Source organism: Chrysochloris asiatica, unplaced genomic scaffold (genome assembly GCF_000296735.1).
Source record: "Chrysochloris asiatica unplaced genomic scaffold, ChrAsi1.0 scaffold00159, whole genome shotgun sequence".
In the NCBI taxonomy this organism is placed as follows: Eukaryota; Metazoa; Chordata; class Mammalia; order Afrosoricida; family Chrysochloridae; genus Chrysochloris; species Chrysochloris asiatica.
Window position 1 is genome coordinate 3,957,617 of NW_006408677.1, and position 25,761 is coordinate 3,983,377.

The 25,761-nt window shown below is 42.3% G+C and overlaps 1 protein-coding gene across 1 annotated transcript; it reads left to right on the forward strand.

Annotated features, from left to right (window-relative positions):
• Positions 1 to 8,376: 8,376 nt before the first annotated feature.
• On the forward strand, positions 8,377 to 25,516 carry RIPPLY1 (ripply transcriptional repressor 1). The gene is made up of 5 exons (XM_006871070.1): positions 8,377 to 8,504; positions 9,603 to 9,678; positions 10,227 to 10,291; positions 10,841 to 11,033; positions 25,382 to 25,516. The coding sequence occupies exons 1-5, from the start codon at positions 8,377 to 8,379 to the stop codon at positions 25,514 to 25,516; spliced, it is 597 nt and encodes a 198-aa protein (XP_006871132.1).
• The last annotated feature ends 245 nt before the right edge of the window (positions 25,517 to 25,761 follow it).

A 25,761-nucleotide genomic window follows, 5' to 3' on the forward strand; every position in this document is an offset into this window, starting at 1 on the left:
TTCTTTTTCTTAGTCTTTTACAATAATGGTCCTATGCAGTATTTTTCCTTTTGTGACTGACTAATTTCACTCAGCATAGTGTCCTCAAGGTTCATCTATGTTATGCGGTGGCTTGCAGTTTCCTTGATATTCTTCATTGTAGCATAATATTCCATTATGTGTATGTACCACAGTTTGTTTATCCGTTCTTCCATTGATGGGCATTTAGACTGTCTCCATCCTTTTGCTATTGTAAATAGTGCTGCTATGAACATTGGTGTGCATTTATTTACTTGTGCTATGGCTCGTGTTACTTGTGGGTAAATACCAAGTAGAGGAATTGCTGGATCATAAGGAATTTCTATTTCCAACCTCTGAGGAAGTGCCATATTGCTTTCCAGTGTTTGGACCATTTTGGAATCCCACCAAAAATATAGGAGTGTCCTAGTCTCTCAACATCCTCGCCAGCATTTATTGTCCTCTACTTTTTGATCTTTGCTGTTATTGCTGGTGTTTGATAATATCTCATTGTTGTTTTGATTTGCATCTCTCTAATGGCTAGTGATCATGAACATTTCTTCATATGTTTGTTGGCTTCCCGGATCTTCCTTGGTGAAGTGTCTGTTCATGTTCTGTGCCCATTTTTTAATTGGGTTATTTGTCCTTTTCTTGTAGAGGTGTTGTAGGTTCCTATACATTTTAGAAAATTAGTCCCTTGTCCGATGTGTCATTGCAAAAGACTTTTTCCCATTCTGTGGGCTCCCTTTTTACTCTTCTGGTGAAGTCTTTTGATGCACATAAGTTTTTAATTTTTTATATGTCTCAATCATCTATTTTGTCTGCTTTTGTTTGTGTAATTTTCAAAATGTTTGATAGTCTGTGTATTCCCTGAATTAGTGCCCTCACATTTGTCCTGACTTTTTAATTGATGGCCTTTATAGTTCTGGGATTCACATTTAGGTCTTTAATCCATGCTGAGTTGGTTTTTGTATAAGGTGTGAGGTGAAGGTCTTGTTTCAGTCTTTTGCATATTACTTTCCAATTCTGCCAGCACCATTTGTTGAAGAGACTATCACCTCCTCATTAGGCACTTTGTCGAAAATTATTTGGCTGTATGTGGATGGGTTAATTTCTGGATTCTCGATTCTGTTCCATTGATCAATATATCTTTCATTGTACCAGTACCAGACTGTTCTGACCACTGTAGCTGTGTAATAAATTTTGAAATCAGGGAGTGAGAGGTTTCCACCCTTATTCTTCTTAAGCAGTGCTTTGCTTATCCTGGGTTTCTTTCCTTTCCATATAAAGTTTGTAATAGTTTTTTCCATCTCTTTGAAGAATGCCATTGGAATCTGGATTGGGATTGCATTATATGTGTAGATTGCTTTGGGCAGTATTGACATTATCCCAATGTTAAGTCTTCCTATCCAAGAACATGGTACATTTTTCCACTTTTGTAAGTCTCTTTATGTTTCTTGTAGTAGTTTTTTTGTAGTCTTTGTATAGGTCTTTTGTATCTGTGTTTACATGTATTCCTAGATATTTCATCCTTTGGGTGGCTATTGTAAATGGCATTGTTTTCTTAATGTCCTTTTCAGTGCTGTCGTTATTGGTATAGTGGAATTCAACAGATTTTTGTATGCTGATCTTATATCCTGTCACATTGTTGAATCTTCCAATGAGGTCTAGTAGCTTTTTTACTGAGTCTTTGGGGTTTTCTATGTATAGGATCATATCATCTGCAAATAGAGAGAGTTTTATTTCCTCTTTGCTAATTTGGATGCCTTTAATTACCCTACCATGCCTATAGCTCTGACTAACACTTCCAGCACAATATTGAATGGGAGTGGTGGCAAAGGGCATCCTTGACTGGTTCCTGTTCGCAGAGGGAAGGCTTTCAGTTTCTCTCTATTGAGAGTAATGTAGGATGTTGGTTTTGTATATATGCTCTTAATTATGTTGAGGAGTTTCCCTTTAATTCCTACTTTGTTGAGTGTTTTTATCAGGAGTGGATGTTGGATTTTGTCAAATGCCTTTTCTGCATCAGTCAATATGAATATGTGGTTCTTTTTCTTAATTATGTGGTGGATTACATTGATTGTTTTTCTAATGTTGAACCATCCTTGCATCCCTGATATGAATCCCACTTGGTCGTGATGTATTATTTTTTTTGATGTGCTGCTGGATTCTGTTGGCTAGGATTTTGTTGAGAATTTTTGCATCTATGTTCATGAGGGATATTGTTCTATAATTTTCTTTCTTAGTGACATCCTTCCCTGGTTTTTGGTATGAGGGTTATGCTTGCTTCATAAAATGTATTAGGAAGTTTTCCATCCTCCTCTATCTTCTGGAATAATTTGAGTAGAATTGGTGACAGCTCTTCCCTGAATGTTTGGTAGAACTCACCAGTGAAGCCATAGGACCTGGACTTCTTTTGGTTGGGAGTTTTTTAATGACCTGAACTATTTCTTCTTTTGTTATGGGTCTGTTCAGGTTTTCTAATGTAAGTTTAGGTAGGTCCTGTTTTTCTAAAAATGTATCCATCTCTTCTAAGTTTTCAAATTTGTTGGAGTGCAACTTTTCATAGTATTCTGTTATTATCCTTTTGATTTCCTTTGGTTCCGTTGTGACGTCGCCCGTTTGGTTTCTAATGTGTGTTATTTTTGTCTTCTCTCTCTTTTCTTTTGTTAGGTTTGCCAATGGTTTGCCAATTTTGTTAAACCTTTCAAAGAACCAGCGTCTTGTCCTGTTGATGCTTTCTATTGTTTTTCTTTTTCCTATCTTTTATTTCTGGTCTAATCTTTATTGTTTCTTTTCTTTTGGTGTCTGTAGGTTCCCTCTGTTGATCTGTTTCTAGTTGTTGTAGATGTTGAGTTAATGTGTTACTTTTAGTTCTTTCATCTTTTTGTATGTGTGCATTTATTGCAATAAATTTTCCTCTCAGTACCACTTTCTTCGTGTCCCAAATATTTTGGTATGTTGTGTTTTCATTCTCATTTTTTCCCAGGAATTTTGTGAATTCATGTTTTATTTCTTCTATTACCTAGTCGCTTTTCAGCAGGGTGTTATTCCGTTTCCACGTATTTGACTTTATTTCCTTGGTCTTCCTATTGTTGATTTCTAGTTTTATAGCATTGTGGTCTGAGAAGATGCTTTGTAGTATTTTGATATTTGTAAATTTATGGAGGTTTGTTTTATGGCCTGACACATGGTCTATTCTGGAGAATGTTCCATGCACTCTCCCCTCTTTTTTTGATAAGCCTGGCTGGCATCGTGGGTTAAGTACTGGGCTGCTAATTGCAAAGTTGGTGGTTCAAATGCACCAGTCACTCTGTGGTAGAAAGATGAAACTGTCTGCTTCTGTAAAGATTTACAGTCTCAGAAATCCTATGGAGCACGTCAACTCTGTCCTATAGAGCCAGTATGAATAAAAACAGATTAAATGGCAGTGGCTTTGATTTTTTGGCTATATAATATAGGGTGGGATTAAGACCTTCAGAGACCATAAACCCTGAGAAGATTGGGGTTGAAAGGCTTTCGGTATGTAAATATAGTCAAGAGGCACTACAAAAGTGGGAGTGTAGAAAGCCACTGGGGGCATAAAAGTAAAGGAGCCGATTGGGCCAGGGTGGATCTCCCTACCACATAAAGGAGTTGGAAATTTTCTATTGGCAACTAGAAATCAGTGGAATTTTTGAAGTAGAGGAGACCCATGTTCAGTTCTGTGTTGTAGAAAGATCACCAGGGCAGCTGTAAGGAGGATAGATTGGAAAAGTCTAGTCAAGGATAGTAGAATGTGTCAGGTGCTGACTTCAGGCATCCAGGTAAGAGGATGGAGGAGGCCAGAAATGTAGAAATAGCTGGGAGAGTGGGGAGAATGGAGGAGAGAAATGTGAGAAATGGTGAAGACTATAATCAATAGGATTTGGTGGTTGATGTTTCCAATTGAGTCACTAGGTCAACATGATGCAGTTATCAGGGTAGGTATGGAGAAGGTTTGTGAGGAAGAAAAACAGTTCAATTTTGGGATGAGATTGAGATACCTATCAGAAAAATTTTAGGCTGGAAATATAGCTCTCATTATCTCATGTATTCAATACAAATTTGTAGGACTGACAAAGAGGAGATGGCATTTAATTTTACAAAGTAAGAACCTTAAAGAAACAAAATAACATCATCAACGCCATCTTAGAAAAGAAGAAGAAGAAGAAGGGAGAACAGTTCACCACCAAAAAGATAAGAAGGACAGGATCTTGGAATGAAGGGCATTCCTTTATAATTGAATACATTTATATTATTGAAAAACTCTACTACTGATGTTTTTCTCATTTTGCTACGAGTCACTTAAAATATCGCTATTGTTCAGCCTCATTTGTGGATTGTAATTTGAGAATCACTTTTTTGAAGAATGGGCAGAGGAAAAGGCCAACAAAAGAAACCAAGAGGAGAATTTCAGAAATGAAAACTTGGGCCAACAATATCTTTTGCCACCCAGAGTTCAAAGAGATAATAATCATTGAGTTTGGCAATTAGGAGGTCATTGGTGACCTTTGGCAGTGCCCTTTCACTAGAATGATGGAGCTGGGGCCAAACTGCAGTTGGTTGAGGTGTGAATGGTGAATTGGGGAAAGTCTAGAGTGTAGACTCTACTTTCAACAAATTTGAGGGTAAAGGAAAGAAGAAAGAGAAGAAAGAGGGCAGGAGAGACAGAGAAAAAGAGATTGTGAGAGAGAGAGCACATTAAGGGTACAAGAGAACACATCTGGAGAGGGAGTGTGCTTGTTTTATTGGCTAACAGAAGCAGAAAAATTATAAACTGAAAGGAAAGAGCAGATATTGATAGAGTGAACATTCCTGAAGAGAAGAGACATAACCTCTAGAGGGAGAGCTCTGAGAAGGAGGGTGGACGAGGTCAAGGCCCAGGCAGAGCGATTAGACTTTAACTAGAGGGGCACCTTGTCCCCTGAAAAGGGAGGGTTGGAGGGGAAGGAAGTTGGAGAGGCAGGCCAATTTTGGGGGGTGGGGCAGGGCACTGAGGTAATTCATGCTTGAAGGCCTCTGTTTTCTCAGGGAAGTAGGAGGAGAGCTTGTTCCATGCAGGGAGAGGGGTGGGGCAGAGACATGGTAAGGAGCTGAAGGAAGTTTGGAATGTGGCCCAGAGAAATGTGGAGGCTGAAGCTCGGTGCTTGACAAGGGAGCATGCTCAAGGATGACTGAGGGGCATCAGGACCCAACTGAGATTTATAAATCTGTCTTCCCCTATACTGGTCTTGTTACCCTTGCTAAGCTGTCAGCACTTACTGGAGGCAATGTCCACAGCACCTTCCTCTTTCCAGCCCATAATTGGCAACGCCAAGCAAGCAAAGTATCTGGCCCTGAAGAGGCACCCAAGGGTGCAAAGCAATCACAGACAAAATGCAGAGGTGCTAGAGGACTATTAGGGGAAACAGAGATTGAATCACAACTACCCTAAAAGGAAATTCTTTATTTTGATTCATCCATGCTGGCAACTTTCATCTTTCTTCCTATTCTGTGCTAAGTGAAAAGGAAACCAGCCAAGCTCCCACTTTTGCCTAGCAACACTTGCCGGCCTTAAATACAGTAGGCTGGAGGTAGAGTGGGCCACAAGAGGAGCTAGCGGCTTCATCTGCCACAAGCTGAATGAGACTGAGGTAATTCTGAGGAGGCATCAAGAAAGATTGGGTGGGTAGCCAGGAGACTCTGCTGGCGACTGTGAGTAAGGAGAACCCTGAGGCTTGTTAGCTGAGGGGAGAGAAAGAACTGGACAGTCCCAAACATAAATGGCTGTGGATGAATGAACCCAAGTCCAAGGTGGGAGGTGGCATGATGGTTGACATGCCTGAGTCTAACTGGGTATGAGCCCTGGGATCAGGAGGAGTGACCTCTGCCCCATCTCCTTCCTCCCTCCTACCTATTTTCACAGCCCATGGCCACCTACAGATCACAAAGATCCCAGGATGTGACATTAGGTCTGTTGCCAACCCTGTAGTGTCTCCTCTTTCAAATCCCAGTGTTTTCAGCCTCCCTCCTTTCTCGTAGCCTCATTTTAGCCAATGATGCAATGTAAACAAACTCTCATCTCCTCGAGGTAAAGGTAGCCTCAGAGACTGACAGAAGCTCAAACTCCTCAGCAGTCTCTTCTTCCCCTCACCACCCGGATTTTTCTCTTCAGGATTCAGCTGCACTTACACAATTCAGAGACAAAGAGCTTGCCCCAGTTCAAGGCAGCACGTTACACTGGACTTACTTCACTGCACATAATAAATCACTGTTTATTGAGGCCCGGGACAGAGCCAGGCCATTGGATTAGGTGGTGACTGGCTCTTAGAAAGTTTTCCTTTCATTGAGCCAAGCTGTGTTTTCCTGTCTCTTCCACCCATGGGCCCTAGTCTTTCCGTTTGAAGTCACACAGAACAAGTGAAATTTCATTGAGTTTAATTCTGAAATATTTGAAAATGACTTACTTGCCTCAAGAGTCCTGCTGTTTTCCTTGGAGAAACAAGTCTTGCTTTCATACCTTTTGTCTTTATCTGTCTTTACTTGTGTTTGTCTTTATTGTTATTACCCATATAATGTCAGTTCATCATGGAAGTTTGTGGACAATGTAGTAAAGCATAAAGAATTCAAATCTACCATACTACTACTCCGAGAATCAACTATTGTAACATTCTCTTTACTTCTGACTGGACTTCCTTTCTCTGTGTATTCTATGTTCTACTGTTTTTGTTGTTTTTTCTGACCAGAATAGGATCATCTTACAAGTGATATTTTAGAGGCCATCCCCCGCCTTTAAAAAAAAAAACAACTCTTCAATATATTAATTCTCCCTTGTTCTTTGCACATGTCTGTTTTTTTTGTGTGTGTGTGTGTACAGTCTTATGTTAATTGAAATTTTATCCCTGCTCAATGATTTATTTAATCAGCTTTTTAAAGTAAACCATTTAGGTTGTTTCCATTTTCCTTTGCTACAAAACCCATAGTGGGGCCGGATTTTGAAGTGGGGTACATCCTAGAACATGATGATGCTTACTTTTTGGTTGTAAGGACGCACCCTCACTGATGTAACTGGTCTCCTGTTAGGAACCCTGGTGGCACAGTGGGTTAAGAGCTGGGCTGTGAACCGCAAAGTCAAACCCACCAGCCGCTCAGAGGACAGCACTGAGGCTGTCGGCTCCAGTAAAGATTTACTGTCTTGGAAACCCTAAGGGGCTATCCTAGAGGGTCGCTATGTGTTGGAATTGACTTGGCAGCCACGGGTTAGTTGGTCTTCTATTATTAGACATTAGAGTTGTTTCGAACTTTAGATGACTACAAACTAGGCTGTGATGAATATCAAAGAAGCTGACTCTGTGCTGGTGCTGGACTCTGAGTTCAGGAGAATATTTTCAACATCTCTAAAATCTAAGGAGCCTTCTAGTTGTAACTGGAAGCTTTTTTGGCAAAGGCCCAGTAGGCTTGCTAAAGCAAGGGCTGTGCCTCTGGGTTTGCCTGGGGTCAGTACCCATTTACCCAGGCCCAGTCACAGAGTGTTCGGCCTGGCAGGACCCTTTGGGGCCACCGAGCCAGCACCCTCATCTCACACATGAGGGAACTGAGACCCAGGGGCCAGTTCAGCAGCTTAGTGGCTGGGCAGAACTCCTCCTCCCTACAGCATCTTGGCTCCAGGATTTGAAGCCTAGCCCTGAGATTTGGAAGCTGACTTTGAGGCCCTGTAAAATCCTTCCTGACCTCCTTCACTGGACCACTCAATTGCTGAGGCTGAAGAGGGATTTCAGGCTCTTTTGCAAATGAATGGCCAGGAGGAGAGGTGGGTGGTTAGAAAGAAAACTTAAGGTTTACTCCACAGGCCAGAACCTTCTTTTTTGCTAACCCAGGTGATGTGCTTAATGGCCGGCATCAAGTCCACCTGGCAAATCTATTTGGGGCTTAAGCTGAAATAACATGTGAGTCCCTCATTCTCTTCAGACAGCTGTCGGTTCTGAGGCCTGTCTATCCAGTCTTCTGTCTCTGACAACTTTTCATGGTTTTGGGTGCTAATGAGCTCCCCTCCTCTCCTCACTCAGACCTTGCTACTGCCTGGGGAATTCTCACAAATGGTGTCTTATTTGTCCCTTCTGTGTTTTCCTTTCTGACTTGGAGGTAAAGAAAGCCCCTCACCCCCCCACTGACACCCTGTTTATTCAACTGGGAGAGATTTCACACCCAGGAACCCAGCGACCCTTCCCTGAGCTCCTTCCCTAAATCTTCATCCTCCTCCCAGCCACCTCCCCTTTTCCTGAATAATTTATGAGCCCAGTCAAGGATTATAAAAGGGTCTCCCAGGAAAGGCCAGAGACTCGGAGACCCCACAGCCTGCCTAAACTTAGCACTATAAGGATGGATTGTGCTGGTTCTGCTGCTGTTGCCCTAGCTCAGGCCCAGGCACAGGAGCCCCTGGCATTCCCTGATCAGTTAAGTCCATCTCCCCTTCTCCTGTCTGGACAAGAAGTACACGGGAATGAAAGGTAAGTGGAACTGGAGTTCCTTGGAGGGGAAGGAAAATGAGGTGTCCAGGGTATCGCTGTTCTCTATGATGGGGAAAAGCCAAGGCTTCACAGCCCACAGAGCGTACCCTCCTCCACATATCAAGCTGGAATATCTCATCTGACTTTCACCTTACTGGGAGGCAGGAGGAGATGTGTGCCAAAGCTGAAAGCCAAGCAGCCAGGTCCTCTTGGGTGAGGTTGCTGATCCCCTGAGGAGCACAGAGAAGATAGTTGTGGAAGGTGGGTTTAACACTACTGGTGTGACACTGTAGGATAAGGACAGGGCTGGAGCTGCAAGGTCAGAGGTTCAAACTCACCAGCCGCTCCTTGGAAACCCTATACAGGGTTGCTCTGAGTCCGAACTGACTGGACAGCACTTAACAACAACAGTGCCAGTATGGCGCTATAGGATAAGCACTGGACTGCTAACTACAAGGTCAGTGGTTCAAACCACTGTCTTCTCCTTGGTCATTATGATTTGGAACCGACTCAACAGCACTGAACAACAAGACTTCAGAGAGGGGGGAAAGGGAGTGTCAAGTGCAAAGAGGGTTTGACTGGGTCACTGTCTCTTTGTAAACCACACTAGAAGATTCCCAATTGTATTTTCTAACCTCTGAAAGTCTAGTGGGGAATCAGTGGGGCTAGGAGTATTTCGGACCCCTTTCCTCAGACCAGGAAGATGGTAGGGCTCTGAGGTCTGTTCTGTGGAGGAGAAGATAGGAGTCAAAGTTTTTATCTACCCAACCCTCATTGATTCATTTAAACATTTACCTTACCAGACAATGTGCTAGGTGTTGGGAATTTAGATATGATCAAACATAAACTCCCTGACCTTAAGAAGCTCAAAGACAAGTAAACAGATAACTACAAAATAGAGTGATAAGAACAATGATGCAATTGTTGAAGTAGAGAGGAGGGGCATTTGTCCCACCTGGGCTCAGGGATATGAGGGAAAGCTCCTGAGAGCAGATGGCATCTGAACCCAGCTTTCTGGAGAACTCTTTTGTTATCTAAAGAGGCTCAAGTTCCAGCCTCTTCTTCCTCTGATTGATCTTTTCTCTCTCCTTGTCTTAGAGGAGCTTGTCTTTGGAGACCTTGGCTGTCCTCCACAGATGACCCCCCAAGACAGGTGAGGAAACTGATGGAGTTGGTGAGTGTGAGCTTGCGTTGTATATACACGTGTGTTCGGGTCCTCACATAGCTGCGTGCATTCACACGAGCCAGATCCCTTCCCAGAGAGACCCTGTGACCTCAGTCCAGGGCTACAGATGTGGGTAAGCATCTTCGCAACCTTGCCCACATTCAATTTCCACAGCTAATCTTGGAGAAGAGCAGACCTGAGATTTCTTTGACAAAATGACAAATGAAGAGACAGAGACTCAGCCAGAAAGGGATTTGGGGGAGTCTCACAACTAGTCTTCAGTGGACCTGAATCTTTGCTGCTCTAGTAAAACTCTGTGCCTTAGACAGCCTCAAACAACATGTTGGAACAGGGGGAAGGAAACAACCCCTAGGACTCACTTTACTTTTTCAACCAGAACCAATATCCCCCTTGTTGGGGTGGAGAGGGGCTGATGCTCAGAGATCTCGAAGGGCTCTTTTAGATCATCTCACCTGCGGGTTTTTGATCTCTGATCGGGTGGAGGTAATTAGCTGGCCATGTACTTTGAGCCAATATGTTACATTTGCTTTGGACAGGCCGCTGGTGGGGCAACCGCTGCTGAGGTCACCAAGGCTGACTTCAAATTCCATCACCCCGTCAGGTAAGCGTCTGGCACCAAACTCAGAACTTGACAGAGATCCATCCATTAGTTCTTTTAATCCTCAAAATAGTCCTGTGAAGTGGGAGGAGGGAGGCACTGTTATGACCCCAAGAAAACTGAAGCCCAGAAGGGTGAAGGGACTTGACAAAGTTTGCCTTCCTTAGAGGCATTGTCTATGACCCCTAAGAATTAATCCTTTGGGCAGGTCAGTGAAGGAAGGAGAACCCAGTCGAAAAAGAAAATGGGACACAACACTAGAGCATTCTCGACTAGCGGCCTCTGGGATTGGATTCAGTGCCCGAACTGATAGATGCTGGGGCTGAGACCTCCCCTATCTGTAGGCCCACTGGTGGCTATTTTCCTGCTGGGGACCATTTTGTGAGAAGCTAGAAGGCAGTACAAAGCTCTCTCTGTCTTCCTGTTCCCTCAGATCCCATTCCTGCAGCTAAGAGAAAGCGTTCAGGGGCTGGCATTCTCCTTGGTGCTACTGGCCCCTTTGTACAGACGAGAGCTGTGTACATCAGGGGCTTTTTTCTCCTCTGTCCACAGGCTCTTCTGGCCTAAATCTCGCTCCTTTGACTACCTATATAGTGATGGGCAGATTTTACTGCATAACTTCCCTGTCCAAGCAACCATCAACTTGTATGAAGACTCTGACACTGAAGATGAGGAAGACGAAGAAGAAGAGGATGAAGAAGAGAAAGGGGAGGCAGATATAAAGACCCCAGAAGAGTGTGTGAGGGTACTAGGGTCTGTACCATGCAGAGCCACAGCTCCTCCCCTCTCCCCATCTCTCACCTGTTTAAACTGAACTGGTCAGAGGTACACTGGGGATCAGTACCCTTGACATGACTCCATGGGCATCGATTAGCTAGGAGTCTCCAGGCACAGTTCTCTGGACTGAAAGTTGGGTCCTTGAGCTTCCAGCTTACCCTGGTTATACCCAACTGTCCTGAGTCCAGGTCTCTGGATGGTTCATTACTTGGGCTACTATGGTGTGAACAGTGGGAAGGTCCTAGGAACTTTGGGGAAAAGAAGACCTGTGTTCCAGAGCCCCCAAGAAGCAGATCAGGATAGCACAATCTTATGGAGAGGGAAGCAGTCATCCTTCAGGGCCCTTTGACTCCCCAGCCTCCCAGGCAGCAAATAATTCTGCCTCCTCTTCGAAGACTGAGATGTCTGGCTTTGCCTCCAGGGGCACCAACACCAGATCCTTGCAAAGTTGCAGTGCCTTTCTGATGAATCTTACAGGAAGGAAAGGGGACACCTAGTGAATCAGCCCTCTCACTCCCCCATTTTCCCTGTTATCCACTGGGGCCTGTGTGTTGGCATGAGATGAATCAGGAGAAAAATAAACTGGACGATGTTTGCCTTTTTCCTGGAACTGTGCTGATTTCTTAAACTGAACTCTGCCCATGTTGTGAAGCCATGGGCAGAGGGGTCAGAGACCTGCTCAAGGCCAATTCATTGTTCTACCCTGAGGCCAGTTGACAGTTTTCTCCATGGAGATATAGGGCTGGGGCGCCAGCATGGGGCACAAGTCCTCTCTGTCAAATTGTGAAATCGGGCTTGATAACACTTCAAGGACACCATGGAAAGGAACAAAAAGGGCCCCCAAATGACAGTTTAAAAGCTGGGAGCTGGGATAAGATACCAAAGGGGATGGTGCTCTGCGTCACTTAAGCCTTGGAGATGAATGTGTGTATGTAGACAACGCCCATTGCACCTACACCAGCTCAGGCCCCCATATCTACCTCTGTCCCAATTATTCTGCAATGAATTTTCTGGCCTCCACCACTTTGTAATTCATCTTCCATACTGGCCACCAGATCAGACAATGTGCTTTCCATTCCCTTACCAAAATTGTGCTTAACTTTTTTTTGGAGGCGGGAGGGGTGTGCCAGATCCTCTTGGCAATCTGTGATTCCTCTCCCCAGAAAATCACACATGTATACACACATATCCAGTGCTATCTATTCACAAAATCAAGCCCTTAAATTGATATTCTAGGCCTCCCAATCATCTGGTACTTGCCTGTTTCTTCAAACGCCATCTCTCAACAATTAATCTATGCTGTCTGACCTTGAATGTGCCATGCTGCCTCACATCTGTGTGTCTTTGAACATACTGTTACTTCTTTTAGAATGCCTCTCCACTTTTGCATGCCTAGTAAGCTCTTTCATCCAATAGGATGAGTCCAGGCACCTCTCAAATGGGAAGCCTCTGTAGACCCTCAAGTGTGGGTTTGTTGTTATTATTAGGTGCCATTGAGTTGATTCTGACTCCTGGCAACCCCATGTGACAGAGTAGACCTACCCCATAGACTTTTCTATGCTGTTCTTTTTACTATGGTAGATGGTCAGATCTTTGCTCTGGGGTTGCTGCTGGTGGGTCCAAACCCCTGACCTGTCAGTTAGCAGCTGAGTGTGTAACCATTGAACCACCAGGGCTCCTTAAATGCAGGTTGTGGTTGAGTGCCGTAGAGTCAATTCTGACTCATGTTATTGTTGTTGTTAAACATCGTTGTTTCCGACTCACAGCAACTCTATAGAGAGCGTCTGAGGAGCAGCTGGTGGGTTTGAACTGCCAACCCTGTGGTTTGAAGTCCAGTGCTGATCCTACAGCACCACACCAGAAGACCATTCTGACTCAATGACCCCATAAAGGGTTACTGAGGAGCAGTTGGTGTGTTTGAACTGCCGACCTTGTGGTTAATAATCCAGGGCTTATCCTACAGCACTTCCCCGATCAGCCATCTGCTTCCCTAGGCTGTGTTTGATATACCTGTGTCTTTGTTTCACAGGATAGTGTCTGGCACAGAAGACGTGCTCAGTAATACGGAAAGAAAAGGATTTCCAAGTCATCTTAAGCAGTTCTTGGCAGAACCACCTCTATCTCCTTTCTTGCTGGCTTGCTTGTATCTTTGCTCAGCTACAAACGGACATGATAACATCATTGTTTCTTGTGCAGGAGCAAAACGCAGGCCATCTTTCTTTCCCTCTTCCCTCAAGTTGTGAGAGGGTGATTCAGATCTGAGCCCTATGTGGGACTTCCCTGAATTGGACACAACCTTAAGGGGGCCCCTAAACACTCACTGGTGCCATCTATTGGTCAAATTTTAAGAGCGTTCCTCTTCTAAGGCTGGCAGGCCTGTGATCATTTTCATTCCTTTATTTCAGTTTGTGTTACTGCTTATAAGTAAAGTGGGATTTATCATCTGCTGGCGCTGTGGGCTAATGCGTCAGACTGCAAAGTTGTTTGAACTGCAAGGTTGGTGGTTGAAGATCACCAGCGGCTCCTTGGAAACCCTATATAGGGTTGCTATGGGTTGGAATCGACTCGACAGCACTTAACAACAACAAACCCTTATGACCTTGAGCAAGTTACTTAGCACCTATTTGAGTGCCAGTTTCCTTTGTCTGTAAAATGGGGCTAATATTTCCCAGGGTTGTGCGGAGTCAATGAAATAATATATATAAAGTACTTAGTACATACAGTCCTTGGCACACACAAATATCACTCAATAAATGGTAGTAGTGGTAGTAGTTATTGTTGTTAAGTGCTGTCAAGTCGGTTCCGACTCATAGCAACCTGGTATAGGGTTTCCAAGGAGCAGATGGTAGGTTGAACCACTGACTTTATGGCTCAAACCAACCTTACAGTCAAGTGCTTATCCTATAGTATCAAACCAGGACTTCCTTCTATTAATGATTTTATAGCAGAAATGAACATATAAGCATCAATCTCCACTGTCTGCACCTGATTTCTCCGGTATCATTTGATTATTTAACAGTCAAAGCATCTTTGCCAGTGTTTGGCCACATTCAAAGACAAAACAGGCTAAAAAGAGGTCAAATGTGACTTCCTGGACCAGTTTGAATTCCTAGGACCCAAACCAAACAAATCCAAACCCACTGCCATCGAATCTATTCTGACTCACAGTTACCCGATATAGGGTTTCCAAGGCTGTAAATCTTTATGGGAGAAGATAGCTTCATCTTTCTCCCACAGAGCAGCTGGTGGGTTTGAATCACTGACCTTGATGTTATCATTCCAGTGCTTATCCTACAGCACCACGAAGACTCAGTTTTCTTAGGACAGACGTGTTAAAACTTATGTTTTGTGCTTTAGCAAGGAAACCCCTCATTTGAATTACATTGAATATAGAAGCTCAATAGATAAATCAAATTTCACTGGTGGCAGCTACACTGAGGAGTCCAAAATTCCTACCCTGGTATTCTTTCTCTTGTAAATGAACTATCTCCATCTCCTTCTGAGAGGAAGCTTCGGAGATCCCTAGTCTGAGGGAAAGAGTTTGGAAACTACTATCTCAAGGGTTAAATGAAGATGTCTTTGAAATCAAAGGGAGCTTAGTGTTTTAACACGTCCAGTGTTTGGGAGAAGGAAGAATGATGGCAGACTAGGTAGAAAGGCTTTGCAGACCCTCTGCAGCAAAGCTATGAGAAAGTGATTCAGAGGGTGGTCCTGGAACTCTGAGCTTCAGATAGAGTGATAAATAAGTGGATCAATTGCTTTCTGGGAGAAAGAATTGAACAGATACAAGAACAGAGGTGAATTCTGATTTGGGGTGGCCAGTGTGACCCACTGCAGCCAGTTTGAACAGGTATGAGTGGATTGAGAGACAAGAAATTACTTCCATTGCAGAAGAGACAAGGGTGTGATTTACCCCCCTCTTTTTATTCATTTCCTCTCTGGTTCCTTGCATTCCCCTTGTGACCAGAGGCATGACCTGTACGAGTAGACACCCCCAAGGAAGGTTCGGTGCAGACCCCATGGTTGGGCACATAACTGAAAAGGAAGAGACAACAGAAACAGACCGCACCAGCAAATTCTGCTCTAAATTAGTTTTGGCCAGCCTTGGGCTAGCTCTCACTAGAAGAAGCAGCTGGACAGACTGTGGGGAGAAAAGGGGGAAAGAAAAAAGACTGGTGATAGGTCAGAGAGGCAGAGAAGGACCATCTTGAAATTTCTCAGGCAGCTGTGAAGGCAAGAGTACATTAGGTGGTGCTGCAAATCACAGTTAATTTTCTGCTGTTGTTTGTTGGTTTCTTTGCATTTTCCCCATTTTATTTTTTGTTCTCCTGCTTTTCGGTTTTAGTTTTATATCTTTGTCCTTTGGCCCCCTTCTCTCTTGCAAGAGTGTTTTCTCTTCTTGCCTCACTCAACAAGAGACAGCAATTGAGGTCATATAGCCCAACCACAGTCATGTCCCCTTCAACTCCACCAACTGTGTTAGAATCGATACCAGCTGCTATACACTGGACTAACAACAACCAATGTCAGCTAAATTCACCCAGAACTGAACTTCGCAAATACCAGAGAACAGTTGTTGTTGTTAAGTACCAGCAAGTCATTTCCGACACATAGCGACCCTGTATAGGGTGTCCAAGGAGCAGCTGGTGAGTGATAACAGTACACAAGCTCATCTCTTGATCACATCCACCAGAAGGCAGTTGGTGAGTGCCTAAGAAGACCAACGTAAATTCATTAACTTAATACAAATACAACGACAGCACAATGCCTCAAAAGCAATAGACAATCTCTGTTCACATAAAAAAACAAAAACAAGACAGTATAGCTCAAACAGATGACCAAGAAGCAGAGCTAGAAAATGTTTTTGAGGAAAAAGAGATATGGGAACTAATCGAAAAAGAATTCAGGAGAATGATATTTAGGCATCTCCAAACTATTAACAGACTCCTGGTGTGCCGCTGTAGGATAACACACTGGACCGTAAGGTTGTTTGAACTTCAAGGTCGGTGGTTCAAACTCACCAGCCGCTCCTTGGAAACTCTATACAGAGTCACTATGAGTCAGAAGTGACTCGATGGCACTTAACAACAACAACAAACACTATTGACAGAAAGGCTGAGAAAAGGAAGAATTCAGAAAAGTGTTATAGGAAGAATCAATTATAGTAGATAAAGGGTTGGAGATAATATAAAACCTGCAAACAGCAATCTAGAAGATTAATACTAAATATATCAGAAATGGACAATATACTGAAAGGGCCAAGGAGTAGATTTGAATCCATGGAAGCCAGAGTTGGTTAACTAGAAGATAAATCTCTCAACACTAGTAAGTTAGCAGAACAATCAGAAAAAACAATGAAAAACATCTGAAGAAAGTCTAAGATTCATGTGGGGCAACATGAAGAGAAATAACCTATGGGTGGTTGGAAATCCAGAACAGGAAGACACAAAGAAAAGTACAGAAAAGATAGAGCTGCCGACAGAAAATTTCCCTAACATCATGAAACACGAGAAGGTAAGCATTCAAGAAGCTGAACAAATCCTAGACAGTATAGACCCCCAAAGAAAATGACAAAGACATATCATATTCAAACTTTCCACAATCAAACACAAGGAAAGAATCCTGAAAGCATGGGAAAAACAAAATGTTACCTACAAAGGTAAACCAATAAGATTAAGCATTGATTTCTCAGCAGAAATCATGCAGTGAGAAGGCAATGGGGAGACATACATAAAATTTGGAAAGAAAAAAAACTGCCAACGAAGAATGATATACCCAGCAAAGCTGTCCATAAATATGATGGGGAAATTAGAACACTTCAGGAAAAGCAGAAATTTCAGAGCTTTATAAAAGCAAAGTCAACTATCCAAAATATACTAAAGGGAGTTCTTTGGACTGAGAACCAAGAGTAGACAACAAATATGAAGCTGTTGAAAATGCCATGGCTTGGGTCAGGTGCACCTTAGTCCTCAAACTGACATCTTTTCTCTTGAACACTTTAAAGAGGTCTTGTGCAGTAGATTTGCCTAATGCACTACATCACTTGATTTCGTGACTGCTGTTTCCATTAGTGTTGATAGTAGATCGGAGCAAAATGAAGTCTTTGACAATTTCAATCTTTTCTCCATTTATCATGATGTTTTTCGTTGGTCCAGTTGTGAGGACTTTTGTTTTCCTTACATTGAGGTGCAACCCATACTGAAGGCTGTGGTCTTTGATCTTTATCAGCAAGTATTTTAAATCCTCTTTGCTTTCAGCAAGCAAGGTAGTATCATCTGCATATCACAGGGTGTTAATGAATCTTCCTCCAATCCTGATTCCACATTCTTCTTCATAGAATCCAGCTTCTTGGATTATTTGCTCAGCATACAGGTTGGATAAGTATGGAAAATAATACAACCCCAATGCACAACATTCCTGATTTTAAACTATTCAGTGTTCCCTTGTTCTATTCTATGAGCTCAATTAAGTGTTCCAGTATACTCATTCTCCATGATGTTGTCCATAGCTTGATATGATCTACAAAGTCAAAAGCCCTTGCATAGTCAATGAGGCACAGATAAACATCTTTCTAGTAATCTCTGCATTCAGCTAGCGTCCATCTGAAATCAGCAATGATATACCTCATTCCATGTCCTGGTGTTTAATTGGGCTTGAACTTCTGGCAGTTCCCTATCAATATACTGTGGAGCTGTTTTTGAATTAATCTTTAGTACAATTTTACTTGCATGTGGTATTAATGATATTGTCTGATGATTTCTGCATTTCATTGGGTCACCTGTCTTTGGAATGGGCACAAATATGGATCTCTTCCATTCAGTTGGCTAGGCAGCTCTCTTCCAAATTTCTTGGCATAGATGAATGATCACCTCCAGTGCTGCATCAGTTTGTTGACATATTTCTATGTGTATTCCATCAATTCCTGGAGCCTTGCTTTTTCCAAATGCCTTCTGTGCACCTTGAACTTTTTCTTTCAGTACCATTGATTTTTTTTTTTTTTTAAATTGTGAACTGAGCGATAGTTTACATGGGAGAACATCGACTTTACACCATCGTTTCATTGCAATGATTACAATCTCCTCTGTGCATCATTATTCAACAGTATTTGCTTCCATTCCATCTGTTTTTTTTGGGGGGGGGTTGGGTGGGGTGGGGGGGATAGGGGGGATGTACACACAAACACTCAGGAATATATAATAATTTAAAAAACCAAAGGGCACATTCTGCAAGCCTGCCTCCTGGCCGCCACTACTCAGTCTCTCTCTTTCCATGAGTCTAGAGTCCTCAACTGCTCCCTCTCTTCATGTCCTCATTTCTGCCTCCATCTCTGGTGTTGCTGTTTCTCTGGATAGGGTCCCACATTCTGCTTGTGCTTGTTTCCCTTGATGGTCCTAAAATCCTCTGTTTCTGTACTGTAAGATTAACTACTCCACCATTTCTGTTACAAAATTTCTACTTTTACAGTTGCAACAGCCACAATTAGTCATGATAACAATTACTCACTATTGAATCATAAGAATCTTATCTCCATCTCTTTTCACCAGACCCATCTAGACAAGATGAAAACTATTCAGTAGGGACTCTACCTTCCCCTGCACACTCTTAAACTAAACTTCTTCTTGAAAACTTGTAAGTCAGTCACTTTGTGCCTTTATTGCCTCCTCATTTTAGGTAGCCAATGTCTAAGTTGCCTGTCCCTATCAACCCTGTATACAGAGGGGATAGGATTGATCCTTGATGTGAATAATCCTTCCCTCTTAGTTGGTATTTTGAGCTATTACATCTGTAAGTATAGGTCAAGTTCATCAAACTGTAGCAATTACACTTGTTCCTTTAGCAAAAAAACTTTTTAAAATAAAAATCTTCCTCTAGTTGAATTCTGGTTATCGAGCCATCAACGCTAGGTTAAATGAGTACTAGCTGCAAGTTTGGGCATTCTTGTGTGTCTCCCCTCACTTCATATCAGCTGGATGTTTCACTCTCAGCTCTAGCCCTGTGTGGCTATGTCCTTGTCCATGGGCTTAAGTGTCCCCAGGTCTCACCACACTTTGGACCAACCAGCCATTCCTCTTCTCTCTCTCATCTTCAGGTCAACGGGAGTCTAGGGAACGTGGTTGAACTCAGCCCATTTCTTCATTGCTGTCTTTCCCCCTCTTCCACTCACCAGTAGATCTATGTGGTCGCCAGCAAGCTTACATGCTTGTTTGTGTGTTCCCTTTGAGTTTCAGTCTTAGAGGGGAGATTGTCCTGAAGGAACTTTTGATCATATGCTATTTCTTGAAATGGTTGAACATCAACAATTTCTTTTTGGTACAGTGACTGTGTATTCCTTCCATCTTCTTTTGATGCTATCTGCATCTGGTGTCATAGAAAGTGCATAAAAAATATTCAAAGCTCGACTTGTACTTTTGAAAGATTCTATGGCTATAATATTGAATGTGATTGTAAAGCATACTTTTTTATATAATCTAATTTACATAAAAAGTATACTTTTCATTTACAACCAGAAGAATGTAATCCATGTCACTGAATTGTATGTGTAAGAACTGTTGAGTTGGCGTATGTTTTATGATATATATTTTCACAATTAATATTGTACTGTCCTTTTAAAAAGAGAAAATAAATATACTTCTATGAATTAAAAAAAAAAAAGAGTAGACAACAACCAGAGATTGACATACATTGCAACACTACCTAGAATTCAGTCCAGATATGGAATTTTCTAGAGTAGAACAAAACTACAAGACTAAAAATAGGGACTCAGAGATGTCAGTCTCTGATCAGGACAACTATGAAGTGAAGAGAAGGAGAGGTATAGTTACAGAGTTCCAGGTGGTGAGGAGGTCAGATAATTTCAAGATAAAACAGACTGCTTTAAAATAGGGAAGAAACTAATAAAGTACAGGATAACTTCAAGGAAATAATGCACCTTCATATAAAATCAAGAAAAGGAAACATTAAAACTATGAAGAGATTGACAAGAAAAAGCATACACACAAAAAAGAATGCAGCACAGGAAAGCATACAGAACAAAGAAATCAGCAGCACCACACATACATACATAAAAAACACACAGCAAAATGACAGCAATCAATTCATACCTATCAATAATTATACTGAATATCAATGGATTAAATGCACCAGCCACGAGACAGAGAGTAGCTGAATGGATTAAAAAAAAAACAACAAAAACAGGATCCTTCAATATGCTGTCTGCAAGAGACAAAACTTACACACAAAGACAAAAATAGATTAAAAATTAAAGGATGGAAAAAAAAGTATGAAGCTAAGGACAATAAAAAATGAGCAGGAGTGACAATATTAATCTTGGATAAAATAGACATTAAGACAAAAGCCAGCATAAGAGACAAAGACGTACATTATCTCATGATTAAAGGGACAATTGAACAAGGTGACATAACCATAATAAATATCTATGCTCCCAATGAAAGAGCCTCAAAATATATAAATCAAACTCTAATAGAATTGAAGAAAGAAACAACTCTACAATATTATTGGGAGATTTTAATATACCACTTTAGAAAAAGGCTAGAACAACCAGAAAGAAACTCGACAAAGACATAGAGGAACTAAACAACACAATCAACCAACTTGACCTCATAGAATTGCACAGAGCACCCAATCCAACAACAGCACAATACACATTCTTTTCCAGTGCACATGGAAGAGTCTCCAGAATAGACCATGTGTTAGGCCACAAAGCAAGCCTCAATAAATTTACAATATCAAAACACTACAAACCATCTTCTCAGATCACAATGATATCAAATTAGAAATCAACAATAGGAAGATCAAGGAGATAAAATCAAATACACGGAAACTGAATAATACCCTGCTTAAACGCTACTGGGTAATAGAACAAATAAAAAATGAAAAAAAAAAAATTCCTAGAAACAAATAAGAACGAAAACACAGCATACCAAAACCTTTTGTCATTGTTAAGTACCGTAGAGTCAGTTCTGATTCATAGTGACTCTGTATGGGGTTTCCAGGAGTGGCTGGTAAGCTTGAACCACTGGCCTTGTGGTTGAAGCCTACCTTGCAGTCCAGTGCATTATCCAGCAGTGCCACAGCAGGACTGAATACGCAAAAGCAGTTCAGAGAGGGCAATTTAGGGCAGTCAATTCACACATACAAAAAGAAGAAAGAACCAAAATCAACACATTAACACAACATCTTCAACAATTAGAGAAAAGACTAGCAAAGTAAGCTTAAACTCAGAAGAACATGTTCAGTGTTCTATTTGGAGTCCTGGTGTGACACTGTAAGATAAGCACAGCACTGCTAACTTCAAGATTGGTAGTTCAAACTTAGCAGCTGCTCCTTGAAAACCCTATACAGGATTGCTACCAGTTGGAACCAACTTGACAACACTTTAACAACAGTATTCTATTTTAAACTCTTGGTTTGGGGCCCTAAATTCACAGCATTTCTTAGCTCAAAAATTGCTTGAGTCCTTAAGGCATTATATGGTACAGACTTACAAATCCTAAATCCCCAGAGGTTTAAAGACCCTAAAACTCTTACCTCAGAATGAACTCTCCTGGCTTTCCTGAGTGCCACCTAACCCCTTACAGTGTTTAGTGGGTAGACATTTTTAGTGCGTAGACATTTCATCTCCGTTCTCCCAGTTTCCTCCCCTGAAATGGCTTCCAGACCTCTTCCTCAAACACTGTTGCTAAGTGCTTGCAATTCATTGTTTTGACTAATCATAACCATAATAAATATCTATGCTCCCAACAGAAAGAGCCTCAAAATATATAACTCAAATTCTAATAGAATTGAAGAAACAACTCTACAATAATAGTGGGAAATTTTAATACACCATTAAGAGTTATTTTGTAATGAATTTATCCACCTTTTGTAGCAACTTCAACTCTAGTGTACAAACTCAGGAGCAAGTATCAGCAAACTCAAAGTCCTTTAGCGCCACTCAATCAAGGGTTCAAAAATTTCCAAAGTCAGCACTGCTATCTGCCATACCCCCTTCCCCATAGTAACAGGGAATGAACACATCTGTTAAGGTTGAGGCTGCGTTTGAGCTGGGCTATGAAGTAAGGCCACCTGGACTGTGTGCTACAAGCCCTGCCAGCTGAGAGTAAGCCAAAGGACAGTAACCAACATGAGCCCACTAATATGTCAAAGCACTGAACACAGGCCACCAGTTTACAAGGGAGTAGGGAGGAAAGAAGACAAAACGTCTACACATTAGATAACTGCACAGGCACAGGGGTAGTTGAGGGGAGGGGAACGGAGGCTGATGACTAGGGAGTGGTCAACTCAGTGAAGTGGGAGAGGGGGCTGTTCCTGTCCAGAGGAGAATAGGCAACTGAGATGTTGTTGTTAGGTGCCATTGAGTTGGTACCGACTCATGGCAATCCTATGCACAACAGAAGGAAACACTGCCCAGTCCTGGGCCAACCTCACAATTGTTGCCACGCTTGAGCACACTGATGCTGCCACTTTGCCAATCCATCTTGCTGAGGGCCTTTCTCTTTATCTCTGACCCTCCACCCTACCAAACATGATATCCTTCTCCAGTGACTGCACCCTCCTGACAATATGTCTGAAGTATGAGAGATGAAATTTAGCCATCCTGGCACCCAAGGAGCAATCTGGCTGTACTTCTTCCAAAATGGATCTATTGGGTTTTTTGGCAGCCCATGGCACTTTCAATATTCTCCTCCAACACCATAACTCAAAAGCACCAATTCTTCTATGGTCTTCCTTATTCACTGTCCAGCTTTTGCACGCATATGAGGTTATTGAAAATACCATGGCTTGGATCAGGTGCACCTTAGTCCTCAAGCTGACATCTTTGCTCTTCAACACTTTAAAAAGGTCTTGTGCAGCAGATTTGCCTAATGCAGTATCTTGTCTGATTTCTTGACGGTTGCTTCCATGAATGTTGATGGTTGATCCAAGAAGAATGAAATCCTTGAAAACATCAATCTTTTCTCCATTGATAAAAATGTTGTTTACTGGTCCAGTGGTGAGGATTTTTGTTTTCTTTACATAGAGATTCAATCCATACTGAAGGCTGTGGTCTTTGATCTTCATCAGTAAGTATTTAAGTCATCTTCACTTTCAGAAAGCAAGGCTGTATCATCTGCATATTGCAGGTATTGTCTGTCAGTTTGTTGTACTGTGGTAGCTTGTGAGGTCCTGTGATTCTGAAAGCTATGCCTTGGGTATTTTAAATGCCAGCAGGGTCACCCACGGTGGACAGGTTTCAGATGAGCTTCCAAATGAAGACAGTCTAGGAAGAAGGAGAGATGAACTATTTCTGAATATTTAGTCACTGAAAAACCTTAGGCAACTGAGTAGCTAGAAGAATAATAGCTATTATTGTTAAGTGCTGTGGAGTTGGTTTGAGCTCATGGTAACCCTGTATAGGGTTTCCCAGGAGCGGTTGGTGCATTTGAACTGCAGACTTTGCAGTTTAAACTAACTTGCAGTATAGTGTTTATCCTATAGTACCACGCTGGGACTATAACCGCTGAAAACGACCCAATTCTTATTGAGCACCTGCACTTGGCTAGCATCCATACGTGTGTTCACTCCTTTCATATAACAACCATGAGGGATAGGTACAGTTAGGGAAACTGAGGCTTAGAATGGTTAAAAAAATCTTGCCCCAAGTCGCTTAATTTACAATCCTTGGCTCATTCTAAGTGCCAGGCACTTTACACATACATATTCGCTTAATCCTTACACTAAATCTGTACCCATAAAACCTACCTACTCTTATCCTTGTTTTATAGATGAGAAATCTCAGAGAAGGTTCTGAGAAGTCAAGGATTCTGCTCAATGTTACACAACCTGTGGCTGAGCCAGAATTTGGGAGATTACAGCACTTAAATCTGTGGGAGGGTGGGGAAAAAGGGGTTCTGTTCTGACTGCAGGGAAATGAGTCAGAAGTTTGGAAGGATGGCTAGGACAGCTGAAACTGGTCACCGAGAGAAGGGCATCTGAGGGCCTTCAGCCTGGTATTGGCAGGCTCTCACAGAACCTGGGCAGCGGGCATAGGACTATCAGAGGTGAGGCTGAAGAGAGACTTCTGTTCCCACTCCTCAGGGATGTTGCCCCTGACTGGATTTTCTAGAAGTGGTTTGCTCTGACTGGAAAGTCTGGGTCCAGGGGGAGGAGCTGCTGAGGTCTCATACTGAGAGTGAGATCTCACACAGAGTGAGCCTAGCACTCTGCTAGGCTAGGCACATGCTTTATCCTGATTGAGCCTCATAAGACCCCAGAAGGGTAGTGGGTGGGACTCTTATAACTCTAAAGGGCACTCTGCTGAGTGAACTTAGTCAATCACAAAAGTACAAATATTGTATGAGATCACTGTTATAAAAAGCTCAGAAGAGGTTTTCACATTAACATAAATGATTTTTGATGGTTTCCAGGGGTGGGAGGGTGAAGGAGGATCAGTTACTGGCTAGAGGGTTGTTTTTAAGTACTGTTGAGTCGGTTCTGACTCATAGAAACCCTACAAAGGGTTTCTGAGGCTGTAAATCCTGTGAAAGCAGAAAGCCTTATCTTTCTCCCACTACGAGTCTAGTGGGCATGAATAACCAACTTTGCGTAGACACATGTTGACTTGGGTGAAGGGGAAAGTAACATACAATAAGAGGGAGATCAGCAAAAAATGCAGGAGGCAGGGAAATCAAGGGCATTGCAAGAGTTAAAGGCAACAGAGATCAATGCTGTTATATACACAATCTTGCAATAATGGTGATTTATGGGTAGATCCATGAAGTGCTGGTGTGGCACTGTCGGGTAAGTACTGGACCACAAGACCTGTTTGAACCACAAAGTCGGTGGTTCAAACTCACCAGCTGCTCCGTTGAAACCCTATACAGGGTCATTATGAGTCAGAACCGATTCGAGGGCACTTCACAACAACAACAATAATAACAACACCACATGGATAGATACACAGGCTGAATGGATGGGGGTAAGGATATTGGGAGACTACTCGCAAATATATATAGATTTGACAGAGAATATTTGTGCATGAGTATTTACATATGCTGCAACTACATCCGTGAATGTAGTGGAGCACACCGGGGCAAATTTAAGAAGACCTCTTAGCTATAACCAAACACCTTGAAGGAATGAATAAGTTGGGTCTGGGGACTCAGGACCATGGTCTGGAGGGACACCATGGTCAATTGGTATAACATAGTCCACAAAGACAGTGTTCTGCATCCTAATTTGGCCATTAGTGACTGGGATCTTAAAAACTCCCGAGTGGCCATAAGGGTGCAACTCTTGGGCTCTCCCTGTTTGGAGGAAAGACGAGTGAAGAAAATTGCAGGTGTACGGAAGCAATTAGTCCAACGGATCTTGGGACCAAAAGAACTAGATGGTGTTCCGCCACCACTACAAACTACTTTGAAAGCGATCACATTAGAAGGTCCTAAATAGAATGGGAGAAAAATGTGGAACAAAACTCAAAATTATAAAAGCGTTGAATAGACACTGATGGAACCCCAGACACTGTGGCCCTTACTCACTTTCGGGTTTGGAAAGTAACTCACCCCCAAGGCTCAAGTTTCAGACAAACAATAAATGGACAGGTCTATAAGAGAAAAATAACACCAGGGAAGTATGCATATCTTAGAATAATCAACCATTTGAGACAGCATTGTCAACCATTGGGTCAGCATTTA